General features: G+C 36.5%; 1 protein-coding gene across 14 annotated transcripts in view; it reads right to left on the bottom strand.

Moving 5' to 3' along the window:
- The window catches only part of ADGRL2 (adhesion G protein-coupled receptor L2), a 155,794-nt gene that overhangs the window by 117,264 nt on the left and 17,636 nt on the right, over positions 1-20,894 (bottom strand). For 13 of the 14 annotated variants that reach the window (XM_052667095.1, XM_052667096.1, XM_052667109.1 and 10 more), the window contains one exon: positions 8,843-9,018. In XM_052667095.1, coding sequence (XP_052523055.1) covers positions 8,843-8,918 — 76 coding nt within the window. In that variant the 5' untranslated portion in view covers positions 8,919-9,018. Of the gene's footprint in view, positions 1-8,842; positions 9,019-11,381; positions 11,397-20,894 lie in introns of those variants that run through there. The other variant, XM_052667097.1, reaches the window with a different exon arrangement.

The following is a 20,894-nucleotide window of genomic DNA, read 5'->3' as shown; positions in this document are numbered from 1 at the left end:
TCAGTTGAACAAAAGTACTTTATGTAAAAGGATTCCTCTAGTTGCCTTAGCTACAAATCCCTGCAGTATTGTATAATTGAAATCTACTCACGTAAGTTAAGAATAATTAGGACCCCAAATTAAGTCAAACACAAAGTTAATTCAAATAGTCAGCTGCTGTCATTTAAATAGTTACATGGTTTTATTGCTGCTTAACATCTCTGAATGCTTTTAAGAGTACATTTATGCTGTTGTTGTCATGATTTGATCTCTTATTTTAAGTGAAATATCAAGAGCATAAATGTTGGTCAGATCACAATCATTTGCACTTAGATCAAAGACTTTTCTCAGTAAAATTTTTCCCCATTATTTTCACTATTGGAAAATAAATAAAAATGTCAAAAAAAGGCTTTAAAAAAATGGAAACAGATAAGGACAAAATTAGAATTATTGAATCTGTTACAAATGGCATTAATACAACAAAAAACATTTCATAGCGACTATTCAGAAAATCTCTTCACTTAAAAAAAAATGTTTTTAAAAAGAAGGAAACACAGAAGTACTGTAAAATGGATCAACAAAAAACCCAGGAGCTAGAAAATAATGCACCCAAGAGTTAAAGTTGTGTATAGCTGGTGTTGCCGGAACTGAAAACTCTGCTGATTTAACAGTACGAAATTCAAAATACCTTATATAGCAACTTAATTGCTATACTTTGTACTTAACAGAACAATTGTTCTATTGTTAGACAGCAGTGCAACTGGTAAAGAAAAACACTGGTGGCTTGATGCATTTCTTGATGGTTCTTCAGCCAGCACTTAGTTTATACTGCAGAACAAAACACTGCCTATTACAAACCCTTCAAGAGATTTTTATATTGGATGACTTCCAAACTTCTGTATTCTGAATTTTCTTAAAATGTAATTCCATGGCATGCTTTATATACAGATAAAGATACATGTCCTTATGCTCCTATAAAGACACTGAAGAACTGAAGTTATTGATTACTGAATAGGATTTGAATTGAAGGCCTAGAACAACTGTTTATGTATGATATGCTACACTAATAATTTTTTTCCCTCAGTTGGAACATTAATACATGAAGTGATGCTTTGTGGACACAATCCATCTTTACAGGTAATAATCCACATCACAAACCATCCAATTACCCTCTAGTACTTTCCATGCTTCACTCTTCACACATGCCAACTTTATCTGCTGCAAATTAAATGATGCAACAGAGTAAGCAGCAAGCTATTCTCTTCTGTTTACTAAAGGCATATTTATCTTGAAGCCACTAAAAAGTATGTTAAGTTCTGAGCCACAAAACCACATTTTTTCCATTAGACTTACAATGGTGGATGTTAGCATTGGTGCAGAATAAACTGTGACTTTAGTCTTGAAGTTATGACAACAATAATTTTTTTTTTTATTATTATTATTATTTTTTTTTTTTTTAAGTGAGACAATACTAAGGGCAATTGCTTAAGTTAGAGAAAAAAACTAGGACAGCTCAATGGGGAGAAACAGGAGACAGTAATGTGAAGCACATTGCAAGATCAATCTACATGCATAGTCAAACAGGATCAGTGGCTAACAGGCAAGTCTGACTCAAACTAGTTAAGAAGATGATTAAAAAGTAATATTAAGATGATTAAAAGTTATATGAAATAGCACTGAAGTCTTTAAAAAGAAAACATTTCTCATTGCTTTTTCAACTAAAATGTAGCAGATAGGAGAAACTGGTTTCAGTGTCAACTTCCTATCATATTTCCTAAATGTATTACTGAACTGAAATTAAACATTAATTGTACCTTCTAGCAGGATGGAATAAAACTATCTAACTCCTGAGTGAGACATCAAAATCCCTGATAATGGTGAACAAAAGAAGACAGCTCTCCTTCCATCATCAAGATCCCTCATAAAACTCGCTCAGTGCTGTAACCAACAGCTGAAAGTTATGAGGTCCCTCTGGATTTCTCATATGTGTGTGTTGCTCAGGCAACAGACCAAAAAAAAAATCATTTTGCTTCACAACTAGTTTCCCTCACAACACTTCATACACCAAGAAAACATCATTTATCATAGTATAAATCAAGAAAACAAAAAGTAGTATTCCCAATTACCTAAACTTGTCCAATCTTCTGTGCAACCACAAATACACGCACACATTTGAGCAGGTTGCCTTAGTGTCAGTGGGGCATGGATGAATTGTCTCCATCACTGAAGGAAGCTAAGATCCACCATTAGAGCAACATTCATACAGCTCTATTTCTTTACACTTCAAAAGAAAGCCAGGAGGCGGAGATTACAGAAACACAAAGAGCTTTAGAACAGTTGGGTTTTGAAAGTCACTGGAGTAGTTCAGGACTCTTTCTGGAAGGGCAGAAATTTGAAATAGCTTCCAGCAAAAGGATTCTTTCAGCTCCTATTATCAGGAAGAACATTACAAATGTCAATCCAAACAAAGCATCATTGGATAGACTAATGTTAGGTATAAAAGTTAGTAAAACTGGAGCTGATCCAGCTTTATCAACTTATCAAATTTGAAATGATTAATAATAATAATAAACCTGCAGTAAGATCTTAATGAAATATACCCATAGTACTATGGAAAATGTTAAGCACCACAAAATCATTTAAGAATCCTTACTATATACATGCTTGCTTTATTTCCTTACCTTCCTTTCTTGTGATTTTATACTCACTCAGTACATAATAAAACAAAGCATGAGGAAGGCACATACATGAAAGTTATATTGGAGCTGAGAATCTGAATGAATTTCTTATTGTAATACTCTCATTCTAAATAATTTGCTGCTAATACAACACCTACACTTTAATTTAAACACAAGTATAAAATGAACTACCTTTCCATACTATTTATTCAGAGACCATAAACAATAATAGATCTGTGAGCTGGTATAAAATCCATCTATGTGCTTGCAGAATTTGGGAAGGCATATTAAATCCAAAATTTTTATATTTAATGATAATTTTTGATAACACCATCAGAAGGATTGTAAATCTAATAAGAAATTCAACACTGAGAAATTCACTGATATGAGATGCATCAGGTATTTACACCTCCGTTTTGTACTATGACTTCAAAGTACAATATAAAGTAATGTCATGACAGCTACATAAAAAACCTGATTTCCAGAACAAAAAGCATTCTTTCCACTTAACACAAAACAAAAATGAAAATAATTAAAATAGAGAACTTTAAAAAATATAACTGGTAATAAAAATAATTAATGTATCTTGCATGTTTAGTCAATAGAATATTAAGAAGCCTACAAGTCTTTTAAAGTATATCCAAACTCCACTACTGTCTTCTTGGAAAGGTATTTTAATAAACTGATCCAAAAATATAATAAGATTTTAGTATCAAAAGGAAAGAAAATTCCCTCAGGCAACTGCATTGGTCCAGCTTAGCTGAAGTTAAGCCAATTCCCTCTCACTGCAGTGGTCAGTGGCACTGCTGGCCTTGCCTACTGAGTCCCCAGAAGGTTACTGCAATGAAAAATAGTGAACTGGTTTAATAGCTTAGAGGGCTCTAAAAATATAACATCTGTCCCTAGCAGAAACGTGCTGCTTTTATACAGTTTTAAACGGTACAACATTCCTTTCTTCTTCTGAATACTGAGCTTGAGATAATGACAAATCTCCCCTTCACAAAGCAGAACACTTTTAAGTAACTGAGAAAAGGACAGTAGAACTATTACTAATCAAACAAAATTTAAGGGGGGAAAATATAAAATTACTAAGACCCTTACATTAACATTTCCTAGAAAATTCTCACAGAAAAGACAGCACAATATTTTAAAGGTTCTTCACGTGTTTTTCTCCAAGGTTCTTCTACATTTTAAACAGTGGCAGTATTGCTCTATTTCAAAAAATATAAGGTTATAGCATAGGATCCTGCAGATCTCTTTACTCAGGGAACATATGAAAGGATATTCACTGCCGGTACATTAAAGAATCTCTGGCTTTTCCAGACAGTCTGTCAGTTCCTGTTATCTGAAAATGCACTTGAAAAGTTTAACAGTTATTTTTCCTTAAGAAGAAATCTCATCTCATTGTTTGGATCAATTTCCTTTTTAGAAGATATGTTGTGCCTGCACCTCCCTCAGGAAAAGGAAAAGAGTCGTAGGCAGTATGAATCAGAATATTCCAGTGGAAACCTGCACAATATCCCAGCTTCTTTCACACGTATTTTCTTCTAAGCAATCTACATTAACCAATCAAGAAAAAAAAGAATTGCTAAAGAATGTTAGGTATACATTATAGAAACGAAGACAGAACTGAGCTGTGTATTAAGATGAGCTATCAAAAGGCTGGCAATAATCTCACTGCTCCACCGTGCTGGTTCACAACTCCACTAAACCAAACAGCTGCCTATTGACTGCATGCCCCACAGCCTTCATCGTGCTAAGCTCCACAGCCAGGAATCAAATCAGTAACTCCCATTTGCTCTTGTGCGACTGCAATGGGTTTCACCCCTTGCAGAACTTAAATCCACTAATTAACAGAAGTTGATTTCTTCTCAAGCTCAGAGTATGAGAGTTTGAATTTTTATACTGAGCAATGTCCAAATACTACTTTATACATGAGCGCAAAAACAGAGGTGCTCCTACCATTTGCTGACTACCTGTGACCTGTGCCTACACTATGCAGTCTGAGTGGCTTTATAGGAAGCTGAAGGTTTGAAGCAATACAGTAAAATACCGAACAACTTCGTAGTGGCCCAATGCATGATATCTGCATTTCGTATGTATTTTCTTTAGTGAATGCACTAGCATTGGATATGATATACACTTAGAACTGCTTCCAGTTGAATACTTAGCTTCTTGGCTGGCATAAATGGAATTTACAGGAATTATTATTCTCAGAGTAATGTTAATTAAAACGTACATTCAAAGGCAAAGACAAGCTGGATTCTTTTTAAACAACATTAATGCAGTTTAAGGAAACAGAATGAAACAGATAATGAAAGCATGATGCTTCTTGCTTTGGACAAAGCACAGATAATAATTCATAATAAAATGAATTAAAATTATATTAAACCTTGATTAAAATAAAATGCAAGCAAAGAAAAATTATTTCAGTGTTTTCCAAATGCTTGTGCTTCTCAATCAGAAGAGTATTAAGTATATATACGCATCCAAAATTAGCAGAAAAGGTGGACTTGCATGACAGTAAGGCCTAAAATAGTTTAATTTATACTGCACAAAAAATAATTTTAATCATGTTTAGCTCTGACACCTACTTTTTGATATGCATATTAGTGTATCTGTCTTAACTTGCTTGAAGAGAAACCAATAGTATATAATAAGCTTTTTACTCTGTTTTGCTATGGAAACAAGGCACGTGTGGTCCCACTATCTCTGACTTTCTGTATTTTCTCAGATAATTTTTAACGTGTTGCATGATTTCACCTAATTGGAATGAAGAAAAAAATAAAGACAGACTTGGTGTCAAAAGTTAATTCCTTTCTTGCAATTGTAAGGAAACAGAGAAGTAATGAAGAGGAATCAGCTAAGCGGGGCAGCTGTGGGCAGCACTGACCTCCCAAAGAAAGAGCCTTGTGCAGCCTCAGCCTTGTCTCCCTGGGCAATCATCCAGGACATGAGGCCACGCTTCACCCAACCACCTGTCTACCTCTACTTCAAGCAACTTTTCAAGACTGCCCTCTCAATCTGCCTTTTGTAATAAAGCCATAGTTTTAAAGATAAACCTATGAGAATATGCTAGAAAAAAAGGAAAGAAAAACATTCTGAAATAATGTTAATATTCAAAGTCATTACTTCCGCTTTTAATCCCCTTTTCATGCTTCTCATCTTTTCCTTGTTTAGGGCTGCAATGCTTGCTGTTGATGGCAATAATGTTTTCCAAGCCTCTACACAAGAATATTGACCTGTTGTTGATCAATGTACCAGCAGTATATAATAACTTGGTGCTGTTCTCCTCCCAGCTGCCAGTGCTTGTGTGTTCCAGATTCATTTCACCTGAAGGGATAGACTGCTTCAAAAGCAACCTCACCCGGACCACTCTATCCAGGAAAAAAAAAAAAAAAAAAAAGCAAAAGCTATTCCACTGAAAATATGACTCTTATTTAGATAGGTGACACTAAAATAAAACTGTAGCATTCCTGTGACCATGGGTGCTTGTTAATTCCCCAGAGAGTTAAAGTTAAGGTGCTGTGAGAGTAATGAAGTCTTTATCTTGATTGGAAAATATCTTATTATACGAACAAATGAATCACTGGTCCACACCCAGAGTCTTTTTCCTTTCTTCCCCTCTCTCTACAGCAACATTAAAATGTAACAGCAGGGAATTCAGCCAGGTTTCATCTCCCACACCTACTGCAACAACCTGCATACACACAGAAGATTTCTATTGAAAAAAAAACTAAGTTCCGAGTGAGAGTTAAAGATTTTCTTATTTCTAGCAAAAGTTAGATGCTCTTATTTTAACCTTTGTTCATGTTCGTACTTCCAGGCATGAAGTGCTACTAAAGCACGTTACACTTGGCATCACTTATTACTGAAGCAGAAGGCAATGTAATCTTGTGAGAAAGTGTAATAATGCGGTATTCATTTTGCTTCTGTGGCTGGAAGCCAACTCTATATTAATATTCATTTTCAGTATACAGAGCCACAATATTTCATTTATTTTAAGAATTTACAATTAATTTGGTATGATTCTGTTATCTGCTCCCAATTTCTTTCCCTGTTTCTTTTAGCTGAAAAAGCAGCTCTCATGCAGACTTTAAAAAAGTAAATTCACAACTGAAGCATCAAAAGATTGCTACTGGCTACTAAAAGCAAGAAAAAACAGGGACAGAACAAAATGAACTTGAAATATTACAGATGACAATGAAAATTAGCTTTCTGCAAATAGAAAAAAAAAAAAATCAATCTGCAGAAGTTCTCAGCTGACTTCTTCCTTTCCAAACTCAGCTGATAAAATGCTACTTGCAGCATGCTGTTCGCTACTGTTGCTAAACCAGAGTAAGTAAATTGTTAATCTCCTTTTCCTTTCTGTTTTCAGGAGTTTTCAACCACCGCACAGTATTAAACTGCAAGTAGTCTGGTGAATCTTTCTAAAATGCAATTGCTGTAAATCCCTATATCTGTTACAGTAAGAGATAAAACCTTAGCATTTTAAAGTATAAATGAGTATCTCTAATTCCTGCACACTAGTGCAACCACTTTTGCTACATAAGTACATTTAAAATTATCACACATTACCAACTAACCAGTCTTTCATAAAGGTAGTAATTCTCCCAATACACATTTATCTTCCCTACCTGCCTAAAGAGGCTGAAAGGTAACATACCTTCCAGCTGGGACTTTTCTTACACAAGTGAGATTCTACTCAAGACCACAGACTTGGCAGACATCAAGAGAGCAAGCAGTACAGCAGGTACTAAATCAGGAGGCATGATCAGTGAGGAAATCATGCAAGAGCTGCAGTACGCCTTTTGAAGGCAGATTTCTAATAGTATCCTAGCAATGCTTCAGAAGAAATAGGGGAAGTACGAGAAACTGACTGTGGAAGCGATTTAAATGGAATTAGATTTCATTCCAGAAACCTTCAGAAAGACTCTTAATACATACTCCTGGCTATGTTCATTTTATTTTATAAAATAACATATAAATATATATATATAAAAACAATATATTTTAGCAATGTTTGTCTGTCAAGATCCAAGTCTTAGTCTGGAATAGATGCTAGGAAATTACACAGGAAATGTGAAAGACCTTATACAATATTTATATTTTTAACCTTTAGTTTTACCATTTTTAGGAACTAGATCTTTTGTGTTTATATAGATTTGGGAGGAAAGAGAGGGGGAGGCTCAGCAGCTTTCCTGAAGCATCTCTAAAAATTCAGCCTTAAAATTCAAAGAATTTTAATAGTCTGTATGTGTCTGCTTTAAAAGATGGTGAGATCACACCACAGATGTACCAAAGCAGCCTATATTTTATATACCAATTACTGAATAATGTAAGAAAGGCACAGAAGTACCATTTTATTACCAAACCAGAATTTTCACCTGCAATCTAGTAAAATAAAATGATTATAACCAGAAATAGCCTGAAGTTCCTTACAAATATTCGTCATTAGAAATTCAAAAACCAGGTTTCAATGATCATTCATTCATGCTGCTCTGGCTATTACTAAGTGGGAGGGCTATAAGAACAGCTGGGAAGACAGACTAATTAAATAAAATGGAGTTTATGAAGTTTTCTTTAAAAACGTTTTTTTCTTCCTTATCTCCTTAATTCAACAGCTATTTTAAACAGTACATTTGATAGCAGTGAAGTTGTTTTTTTTTTAAAGCAAAAAATTTTTAAGTAGATGCTATTCCTGTATGAACTATTTCCTGAAATTAAACATGCATAGCTCTGATCTTAATGAAGTGAGTGCTGTTTTATTTCCAGCCAGCCAAATTAGGAAAGCAAAATAGGTATTTCATTTGCACTATTTAGTTATTATATGTCACATTTAAAATAGTATATATTGTTCATAAATGGCACAATGTGAACAGAAAAATGGAAGATAAATAGATGAATTCAAAGCTGAGGAATCTACCCACCAAGGAGATTAATACTGTCTCTTCAGGTGCCTGAACTTTACAGTTACAGCATACTACACTGCATCAAAACAAGAGCAAAAAAGTTTTTTTTTTTCTTAAAAAAGAGAATAATTTGAGTCTTATAAATTCAACGTAGAAACTGACACATATACTCTTAGTTTGAAATCCTAAAGCGTTAAGTCACCTAACCAAAATTAATTGTACAGACCATTCATCTCATTTCCAAATGCAGGCATAAAATAAACTAAAGCTTACCTTCAGTAGTACACTGCAGGAAGCTGACAATGAGCAGGAACCAAAAACTTTGCATTCTGCAACCAGAAGACACCATTATTGATCCCTGTAAGAATTTTCTTTGTATTCCTTAATGAATCCAGTCATAAAAGCCCAGCATCATCGAAACCAGTGCTCTGCATTATTCATCTTCATATCTGGAGGAGAGGATTTGGAAAAAGAAAAAAAAAAAAAAAGAAAGCTCATCAATAGCTGAAACACCAATAATTTGGAATACCAAATTTTACTTGACACGAAGACAGAAATGTTAATAAAAACTGGCATGACACCTGTACTGTAGCAGAGAATTTGGCAGGTTTGTGGGCTCTAATCTCTGAAGGTCAGTCATCGTTAAGCAGAATGCCAAATAATGATACACGCTAAAGCTGAAAGTAGGAATGTTATTGATGTACATGCACTTAGATGCACGAAAAAAGAGACTATTTACTCTTAATGTAATATATTGGATTTGTAGATGTCTAGGTGAAGCTTTTCCCAATCTTCCAAATCTGACAAAACCAGCACTTTCCTACCTCAAAGAAAAGCAATAAAATTAAGTGCAGGGCAACTCTGTACACCCAGTGATTCACAGCACACAGGGAGCAGCTGAGCTGTGCAGCAGCAGCACTGCTGCAGGACTGCCCGCCACGCCTACGGTGCTCCCTGCTGCGATGCACAACATCCTCCAACAAATAACAGCAACTCTGCTGACAAAAGCGGTTCGGTTAGGAGGCATCGTTGGGATACTACAGTCTAGTGGGTCTTTACACAACAAGCATCTACAGAGAACAGGAAGCAATGAGCAATGCTCTACCATCATTAGCTTCTGACAAGATTTGTCTCTGAGAAGAACGAAACAAACTGCTCCTGTGAGCTATGTCCAAAGAAGGAATTCTTAAAACTATCAACTCACATTTGAAAAATAAAATTATAGCTGAGCACCCACGTACATCCTCGCCCCCCTCCCACTACCACGGTGATGCTATGCTCCAACTACTATAGCTAATGTGGGAAGCTACACAGAATATGTATAAAATTAGTATAAAAGTATAAATTATTTTAAAGTGCAAAAACGGTTTTATACAAATACACAGAATGACTCCCAGAGAACGACTGCACGTAGCTGCAATTGCAGCTCTGAAGAGCTGCATCTGGTGCCACACTGGCTTGGTCTCTCCAAGACTAGTAACAGGACTGCTCTTCCATGTGTGGACACATTTCTGCAATATCTGAAGTTAACATTAGTTTATAAACAGAACGCAATGACTGTGCCAACGCCTAAGAAAATGTAACTGGTAGGATCCAAGAGCCACTTGTGAGTCTTATGAGTACTGGAACGTGTTTATGGCTTTAAAAATACATTCACTCTTTTGCCAAAAAGAATTGGAAAGGATGAGAAGCACACAATCCCAGGGAAAGAAATTCTATGCAGATCATTTTCAGAAGTTTAACTCCTTTTGTATTAGTCAATCTTACTGTTAATCAAGGATATGTTTGTTCCCTGAGCGCACAGACAGCGACCAGACTGATAATTTTTTCTCCAAGGACAGAAATATGAGGGAGGGGGAAAAAAAAAAAAAAAAAACAGAAAAACAAACAAAAAAAACACCATTATGAAACAATTTCTCCAGCTGTAAACAAAGGCAACAGAAGAGGAGATCACTGAACTGCAAAGTAGGCTTTTTTGCTTGGCTCCTATGTAAGAGGAGCAGTGCCGCTCAGTGCAGGCATCCCCCTTGCAGTGTACAAGCACGCTTGTGATTTCACACACAGGAAAATGAAAGGGAACTGACATCTGAGGGCAACTGATTTATGTTTATTTACACATAAAAACAAACCCTTTTCCCAATTCCCAACTACAAGCAAGTGCTTCTCAATCACAGGTGCTTTTACCCACATGTATCTGAACAAACAGCACGCAACAGCAAGCGGGTGTGTTAGGGCAGGTCAGTTGGAGGGTTCTCCTTGGCACAGTCCCATGTGTCTGCAGGTAAAAGCTGCACCCTCAACTCAGAGGGTGAGACACCATCTGCTATAGGACAACCAGAAGCAGTCATGAAGAGACTCATATTGTATCTCTAGACCTTTCACATTGGGCTGAGAGCATTTTGCAACTGAAAAAAAAATACACATCTAAAAATCTGCAAAGGATGCGCTGCATTCACCAGAAATTACAACAAAAACAAGCAAACCCACCATGCCCGAAGATAGTTTGGCTAAAGCTTGGGAACAACCCAAATTATTTTTTAACCTGTAGCACTCAAAGGAAAAGTCACAGAATTACTTCACAGACGCTACAGACTAATCAGTATAAATTCAGTAAGCAATCAGAATAATCCAAGAGAATAAATGAGGAACAATAATGGCTACATCTGAAATTGCCAGTCTCCTGATTGCTCCCAGGCTGACCAGAAGATTTTGACTTCCTGAGACTCCATTTTTAGCATAATTTCCACAACATACAGCTGCATTCCCAGATTCTGAGATATCTTCTTTCACCTTCAAGCGGATAGTGACATACCTGCACTTTAGCATCCTTCACCTCATTGCATCTTGTGGTTTCTTTATCTGGGAGGAATACGGAAGCATTGTGTTAAAAACAAAAGCAAAAATCAGAGCAGCACCAGAAGCATCTAAGATCTTCCCAGGAAACAGCTGCAAAATTCACGGCAAATACTTGCTTTTTTGTTTTGTTATTTGTTTCTTCTGACCTTGTAAACCCACTAACTTTAACTATTCTAATAAGAAATGTTTCTGAAAGCATATTGATGGTTTTGTCATATCAAAGTCAGCAAAAACTGTTCAACTAGGAATAAGTGCAAATTACTTTTAGGACAAACGTATGTACTCTGTGCAATGTATTGTTCTCTCTAGATTGCCGTAGCATACAGACATAAAATTCAACACAGCACGCTGCTCCAAATAGAATTCAAAATAAACTAACCTGCCTGTAACCAATGACACGTTTTTCTAAAAAAGCAAAAATAAATTTGTCAATGTTTTAAAACAGAGGAAACAGGTTTTAGTTTTGTTTTTTTCTTACTAAAAATTAACTACTTCCCAGTGAACAATTTTTAATGCAACCTATCTACTTGAGTAGCTCTCTGTGCCTTCAAACAAATGTGCACTGCTACCATCCTGGACCAGCTATTTATCAACACAGCAAAGACTAACCCTGAAAAAGGTACCCAGACATGAGCTGGAGCCAAAGCCCACTTTGACTCCAGACGCTGCCGTCACTCGTGTCTTCCTGACTATGCATCTGTCAGAGATACGGAGACTGTCAGTGGAACCTAACAACAACAACAAATCCCAAACCAAACAAGCAGCACCAGGAAAAGCCATATTAAGTTACTTCTCTGTAAACAGAAGTAGACAATGGCAAGTGGCTATCCTGCGCAAATAACTTATTTCCCCTCAGACCTTAATAAACCTTTTCTCTGGATCACTGACTGCTCGGGCTTGTGGGTGGAGCAGAGAGAGACTCCCTAGAGGAAAAGGTTGCTTGAATTTCAGAGAGCAATAAAAGCTGCACAGAAAATTTCAGTTGTAACTTAAATCTCTACCTCTGGGCCATGCTGTGGTCTCTGACAGGAAAACAAAAAGACTGCTGCTAACAGAAAGGTTCACTTTGTTAAGTTCCTTTGCATATGTGCTGTTAAAGGAGGCTAGATCAGTAATGGTAGAGTTGATGTTCAGACCTGCACACTGCAAAGGTACTGGGCATCTCTTAATACTGTATCCATAAACCGTGCTCCAAGTCCCCAACATCTTAGCACCTTGCCTTGCTGCCTTGTTCCTCAGTACTTCTAAAACTTCTTACAGACAAAACAGTGTTGCAGAATACGTGCCACTGCCAGCCAGCTCCCTCCCCACAAGCTTGCTCTCAAGAGCACCCCAGAGATAAGAGAAAGCTGCTCCAAGCATAGTCCTTGAAATACTTTCATCTTAGAAGAGAAAGGCCTCTAAAGGACTGCCACTTCCCAACTCTACTCTGTTTAACCTTCCCAAGACTTTATTTTCAAAAGCCAAAAAAAGGGTCTTTTAAGAGCTTCCGGACAACTGACACAGCATGCTTAAGAGCTGTCTTTCCCCTCCAGTTCCAAGCTTTTAAGGCAATTAAGCCAAACAGGACTGCAGAGATGCCTCCAGCTAAGCAAGTATGTTTTCCTCTAGCTAAAAGTCTTTCAGACTAACAGTGATGTATTTCACAACATAGTGTTTAATTTTCCAAACGGTCTTAGAAACTACAAAGCGCTTGCAATCTTAGTTAAGCTCTAATGTCTCTATTACACAAATAAGAATTACACTAGCTTTACTGACAATGGTGCACAGCGAAGTAAGGAATGGCAGCCACAGCCATACAGCTTATACATGCTGAGCACAAGCCAGCTAGTGCTCCTTATAAATCTTGTATGACCTACCTTGCCACATATGCAACACTCCCACAGCCTTTCATAACCCAGTTTATGAAACGAAGTAATTCTGTATTATATCTGAGACATTCTGCAGTGGAAAGGAGGGGGAAGAAGAGGCATGTTTGAGTAGATATATATTCATACATTATAATAAACTGCACTGTCTCCTGGGAAATCATGTGTCCATGTGCCTTCCCATCATGAGACCTTCCCAATCAAAAAAAAAAAAAAAAAAAAAAAAGTTAAACTTGTAGTCTGTAACATGAGAATTCAATTAGTGCAGTGTGATTAGTAAAAGCTTCTAAGCTACTCTAGTAAAATAATAGAATGAGACTATGATCCAAGATACATAGCATTATAAGCACTTACAAGAACAGACTGACAAAGAACTAGGTCTAGTTTGTTACATTTAACATACTTACAGATATATACAATTAGTTACTCCCCAATTCTCAATAAGGTTATTAATGTAAGCCAACTTTTGAATAACTTTCACATTAGGGCTACAGGATCAGATTGCATAACATTTTCAAGACTTCAAAGTCTTGGAAAAACAAAACAAAACTGAGGTCAAGCAAGACCCCATACTGCTTTAGTTAGCGTATTTGTGGCAGCTATGATAAAGAATCAATACCTGATCAGTTCCAATTAAACAAGTCACACGTTGAGAGAAGAAAGGAAAGGCTAAACCTGCCATTAATTAACATTTATTTTCCATTAAAAGCAACTCAATGCTAAAAATGTACCAGAGCCTTATCTTCCACTCTGTATTCAAGAGCCCCCATTAATTAACATTTTGAACACTGGATTTTTAACCCAAAACAACTCTTCCCAAGCTGCATGGAAGGAATATGTATCAGGGAAGGGAACAGCACAATAATGAACATGACTTGCCCAAGGTCATACAATCTTAAAACAGAAACAGAGATTTCTATGCATTTAGCTGCCTTGTGCTCTGAAGTGACATCTCCTCACTGGAGGAAAGCCTGAAATAGTGTGCAATAAACAGTTGTATCTTAAACTTAGAATTAACACAAAAATGCCCACCCTCACCAATTCTGGGTTCCCAGTTAATGAGAACAGCAGATTATCCAAAACACGAGACCTAGCTATGCAAGACTGGACACTAAACAGTGCACTGACACGACTTTAACAGTGCAAGACAAGAATTCAGTCCATCAGTACACTGCAGCTCAGTGGTCTACCTCATTCATTCACAGAGAAAATAAATAGGATTTAAGAGGAAGAAATGAAGATTTTTCTTTCTCATTTAGCCCAGCTTGGACTCACTCTTGTGCTTTACAGACATCCTACCCAAGCTCCATTCTGAACAAGGCTGCTTTGCCCCGTCTTGTTAACACAGGATAAAGCTTGGACACTCTAGGGAGTTTTCATTCAATAAGCCAGCAAAGTAAACCTTTGCTAGCACTAATAAGAATGGCTTTTTTTGGCTTCAGGCACTCTCCTTTTGCCAAGACTCAATTTCTCTTTTCTGCTTTTGCTAAATGCTCCTGAATAAGAAGGGGGTAGGGGTGTCACTCAATCCTCATTACAAATTTCCTGTATTTCATTTGAATTGAGGTGGTCTGATTGAGCAGTACCATGTCAGTTCAAACAGCTAAGGTAAAACCTTTTTTAACACTGCTGCCCTCTGTGTCATGAGATCTTCCTGGGGTCTCCGAGATAAATCCCCAGTATCCAAAGAGCGGGGGAGGGAAAGAGATGCTGCAAGTCAATTACAACCCTTATCGGCTGTAATATCTGAGTGTCACGCTGAGCATGTTAAATATGCTGATCGCTTTGGACACCAGAGGCACAGTCTGAGGCTGTTTGCCCTTCTCTTCATTAAACTGTAAAACAAATAGCTCTCATTTTCAAACCTGCGTAGTACAGACTTTATGAACATCAAGAATAAACAAGAAAATAATGAATAGCTATAAAAAACACACAGAGAACCAGATGACAATCTGAAAGCAGTAATCGTAACAGCTGAAGAAAATTCAAAGGCTTTTCAAACTACTCACAAAAGAGAGATCCTCAAAATAATCTATTTATATTAAAAGATATCATTCCTTTCTCGTGAAAAAAATCACTGCACTAACATCAACCAAAGACACCACAGTCTTGTAAGACAGTAAACTGTTCGCTGACAGCCTTGACAAGGCTTTGCAAAGGCCCATATTTCTTAAAGCTGTTATGCCACTTAGCCGATCTCTCCCCCAGCCCCATCCAGCATTTTTCACAGCAGAGCGCTTGTCTGTAGTGGAAGCAGACTGACAAAGCAAACCAATGTGGAAGCAAGTCGAGGCAGCAGTCCGACAGGCCCCAACAGACCTCTGGCCTGTGTGGTCAAGTGCTGGGGTGGCAGGGGGCCTCATCTGCCTTCCAACCTTCCATTGCTGGGCACCAGCAGACAACTGGGCTCAGATACACTTTGTACAGCTGACATGGAGGCGGAACACACTCATTAGATTCTCAGATTGCCATGAGTAACATGTACTTGGTTTACTAACTTCCAAAAACAAGCTGTGGTCTCATGTCGACAAGAGCATGGAATTTTAACTCAGGCTAAGAGAGTTGTTCAGCTCCAGTACACGGTTGCTGGTTTTTGTCATGTGCAAATCTCTATTTGGGAGCACCAGTTCCCCGAAATGACTGCATTTCTGCATATACCCAAAGAATATCATCATGATTAATAAAGGCCTGCAATAGCATCCATTTTAAAGTACCTTATTTTCTATCAGTGGAACTTAAGGTCAGTATATACAGTCTGCATTCAATATAAATGACACCATTCAAGTTTTGAAAGAACTGTATGGACAGCAAAGTCCCTTTTGATTACTTTTAAAAATTCTGTCAAAATCTTTTGATGTCACCATAAAAATACCAGCTCATCCAGAAGTACAAAGTATTTATCATTTTTTCAAAATCAGAAGCAGGTGGTAAATAAATATGTACACAGCACAGTAGGTGTAATTTGCAGTATATTTTATGCTTACAGAGGAATGTGGTTCCAATGTCAACATCTGTGAGGCCCTGGCCTAATCACTGTGCAGCGAAATATGAAACAAAATCAATGGTGGCACATAAGATGTAATCTCCGCTGTGTTTGGCTCACTGCACTGAATCCGTGACTCATAAATCACTGTTACTTGCCATTCAGTGAATCAATATTCAGATTCCCTCTTGGTCTATATATATGACCACTAAATGAAATAATAATGACCAAAAATCTGTCACATATTAGGTTATCAATATTACCAAAAAGGATTTCTTGGGAGCAATGAGGTAATCCAGGATAAAATATATCAGACGAGTTTGCAAAGAAATGTGAAAAAGCCTCTGGCTAAATACAGACAGTAGGAGAAAGGTACTTTCAAATACCTTTTCTTTCATCATTTTCTCAAGTATTAGCCTTTACTATAGCATCACAATAGTGCATTTGCTGTAAGACTATTTCAATGATACATACTTATAATTAAGTTTTAAAGCACGCTGTACTTGAGAACTGTTCTTCTTTCAAATAATCCCTTCTTGATATGTCACTAGCTTTGTTTGTGTTTTGTGTGATATGTTAATCAGTTTAGGTTGTTTGCCTTTTTATTTATTTATTTATTTTCAAATCAGCAGCCTGACAGTCAAAAGCTCCAGAAGTCTACATATTAGTTCCAAAAAAAGCCAACAACAAACACTTCATAATGCCTTATCTCTCATGTATGTGACAAACCATTTAGTCATTAAAAGGTGGCAGAGAAATCTGCAAAGTGCTGCGTACAATTATCTCCAAATCACAGTCATGAGCCATAGCATTATCAAAATCTGAAATGCTGACAACAGAAGAGGGAAAGAAATTGCAGGCGGTTCAACTGTGTCATCTTTGAAAGAAATATCAACCAAGAAAGGTCTTCCAACTACTTTTTAAACACATCTGAAATTCTCCAGGTAAGCAAGATTTACAGGTAGAAATGTCTCTGAACTTATATAGCCCTTTGGAAGACTTACACACAGATAAAGCAAACACTGGCAGAAGACCTACTAGATTTTTCTTTATACCAGTAGCACTTAAAGTTAGGAAGCTTAAATCTCAAAACCTGTGAAATAAAAATAATCAACTATCTTTTTTCCTTCACTTATAATTAGCTTTTCTAACACACACGCACAGCAAAATCAAGAAAAGAAATAATCACTCAAAAGTCAAATACGCCAGTGTTGTGTAGACAGCACTAATGCTTCCTTGCATCTACACACAAATACATACGCTCTGCCCCACTACTGCTTACATATCACCAAGACTGCATGAAACATATGCGATGGGTGTGGATAATCATAGAATCTTCAGTATCTTAACAAAAAGTCCTTGATTCTGCAAATAAATCACAGAATCACAGAATTGTAGGAGTTGGAAGGGACCTCCAGAGATCATCGAGTCCAACCCCCATGAAGAGCCCATCTCTGCTACTGGTTCTACAAAGCTACCTAATGGCACAACTACAGTTAAAAGTATTTTATTGTAGAATTTAATGAGCAATGAGCATTTACATGACTATTCTTCACTGAGCAAGGCAACTGGATGAATACCAGTCACTGAATTGAGGTAAGCCATGGGCATTTTTATTTGTTTGTACTATAATGGGAAAATACAAAGCTATTTCAGTCAACTTTTAAATTCCCTTTGTAAAAAGGTTAAGTTGAAAAACTACAATGATTAAACTTGGAGCAGTTACAAGCAAAAAGAACTCTAAATAATAATTTCACAGAAAAGTTCCTACTGCTTGCATGTACCACTGTCTAAAACTGGCACACCTCCCTACCATCTTACGTAGTGTTTCCTCTTCCCTGTGAAGGAAAAAAAAAAAAAACGTATTTTGGAAATAGTTAAGGTCTGGGCCATGCACCGTGGAAAGGGAACTGTGAAGTGATATATTCTCATCATTAAACAAAATGGAATGTAGGTCATCTCCAGCACCGCTGTAACAGCCACAGCGAGTGTTTGAGGATACAGGATCACTCAGTCACTTTCACTCAAATAATTTCATAAAAGAATGAATGGAAAATTATTCAGTGGAGTGAAAGAAAACATTACATATTTAATATATTTTTGTATATATATATATGTATAATATAAATATATAAAATATATATTTCATATTCCACATATCACTGGTAAAGTTAGAAGTTAGAGCATCAAATGAACACAAGCCCTCTAACGTTACATGGTTTTATCTAGCAGACTAAGAACTCTGTCACACGTTTACAGTTTCTTGTAAATAATGCAGGTCTCGTTAGCTCAACGTGACAGACATCTCTACTTTGAAAAAAATATTGTTTTTTCTTTAATTGGGTTAGGTTATGGTTTTAAATGATAGCTTAGTTAGCCTTTCCTGATTACAAACACTTGATGGCTTTTATCTATAGTTTTTTACCAGAAAAGAAAGGAATTCTCTCTTCTTTTTTTTTTAATAAAATCTTGCTTTTTGTATGTTCTGCTCCAGCTCATGAACTCTAAGTGTAACTAAAAAGAGAAAAAAAGTCTACATTTGTCTATCAACAATATTTATAAGTGAACAGAGTGGAAAGATTACAAAATTTAAATATGAACATTATATTACGGTAGCAATAATCTAGGTGTTTTACTGGGAAGTGAAGTGGATTACTGTAAATGAAATTTTAAATGTCCTTTCCATTTTATAGATAACACAAAATGACTCTTTTCAAGTCTACAGCGATAAGAATACATGTGCCACACATTTAAATAGTGCCTTCACCCTATCCAACCCTGCTCATGAATTAATAATTCAGTGACATTAATACAAGAAGATAAATGATAAAAGAGGTTACAGCACACAGGCCAACCGTATACATACACTTCTTTTAGAACAGCTAATACCTCTCTGCCAATTACAGTTAGAACTTTTTAACAGTTTTCAATGGCATTTTTACAATCTAAATAGCAGCTTATGCACACACAATTTCACACAACTCAAGCTTAATAAATCTCCTGCTGCTACCAAACAATCATTCTGGGGGATTAAAGTGCAACATCTGCTAACATTAATAAGCATTTTACATAGCAATATGTATAAAAGCAGTTGTTATCAGTCTTCTGAAAAAGCTTCTAGACTGGTTTGGCATAAATTATACCTTTATCACGCAACTGATAACTTTAGCTTGTGGCAACAGTAAGGTAGCTATCTTGCTATATAGTGGAAAAAAATCAACCAAATTGTATATGCAATTATCATTCAAAGTAGAACAATTTTCACAACATTCGAAATATAAAAACATATGCATGCAAAGAATTGCAGGGAAGAACATGGTAAAGTCCCATAATTTAAATACTACAAGAAACTGAAGCTTGCACTCTACCTCCAAGAGTCAATTTCTTTGCTAATACCAGTTATAGCTTTTTAATCCACACTGGGCTTTTTTAATTTTCATTTGTATTTCCACCAAAGCAGAATCCACTGTGAACGAAGGCATGCCTTTCTAAGACATAAAATAAACATCAAAGGTTTTATTTAATTAGGAATTTCAGAATAAATTTTTAGGTAGAATTTGGCAAACGAGCGTGCTTTGGAACCGAGAGCTGCGTAATGTCAGCTGGAGCCAAGAGCACAGTTGGCAAACACAGCAGAAACTTTTACATGCAGCCCTGCCAGTGCCTCTCAACCCCTGCAGCTCAGCTGTGGACAGCTAAATAGCAGAGCCTGCCAATCACCCTACTACACCCTGAATGAGACAGTCATACTCCAGCTGGTATTATCATTTGAGAGTATTGGCAATTTTAAAAATGCCTTTAAAAAAAAAGAAGAAAGAAAGAAGAAAGAAAGAAAGAAAGAGGGGTTATTTCCAGAACACTTTGTAAGCCCTACATTCTTACTGTTTCTTTATTAATTGAAAAGAATCGATAACCAAATTTGCAATAGTTGAGAATATAACACTTGAAATAACTTTGCCAGCATCACCTCGTTGTATGAACACATATGGGGCAGTATCAGCAAGCTCATTTCCTTCTTTCATTCAAAATGAAATTTGTATCGAAGTACCTAGAGATATAAAAGAGCAGCAAACTGGATCAAACAAGTATGCAGAATATATTTAATTTGCTTTTCTTTTTAATTAGCAACGAATCTCCCCAGATGCTTGCATTATGAATTGTTTAAACATGATTGTTTTAACATTATTTTTAAGTCAAAACATTGCTTTAAAAAATAATTATTATCATATTCTCCTGACATCTCCTACATTCTTATTTGACATGTTAAGAGAGAGATGAAGAAAACTGAAGTAGTAAGATACTAAAAAGAGTAGCAATATCTATGCTTGACAACTACCATTCAGGACCTTCTGATGCCATCAGGTTATAAAATATCTGCAACCGGGGCTGAATTTAGGCACTGATGGAAAAGTGTATTTACAAAATGTAAGCACATTTAATATTTATTTATTCTTTGGACCAATGGTTTCTTTATGTTGAAGCCTGCGCCTACAATTCCCACACACATTTCAAGGACAGGAATCCCTGTCACTGGAAGCAGTGCATGGGAATTAAGAGCCCAAATGCTTCAGCGCCGCAAAGTCTTTCTTTGCAAAGACACTTGACTTTTAGATTAGCA

This window comes from Tympanuchus pallidicinctus, unplaced genomic scaffold (assembly GCF_026119805.1).
Source record: "Tympanuchus pallidicinctus isolate F22 unplaced genomic scaffold, pur_lepc_1.0 scaffold7, whole genome shotgun sequence".
NCBI classification, from domain to species: Eukaryota; Metazoa; Chordata; class Aves; order Galliformes; family Phasianidae; genus Tympanuchus; species Tympanuchus pallidicinctus.
The sequence above is the reverse complement of the archived record's forward strand: the minus strand, read 5'-3'. Positions and strand labels throughout refer to the sequence as shown.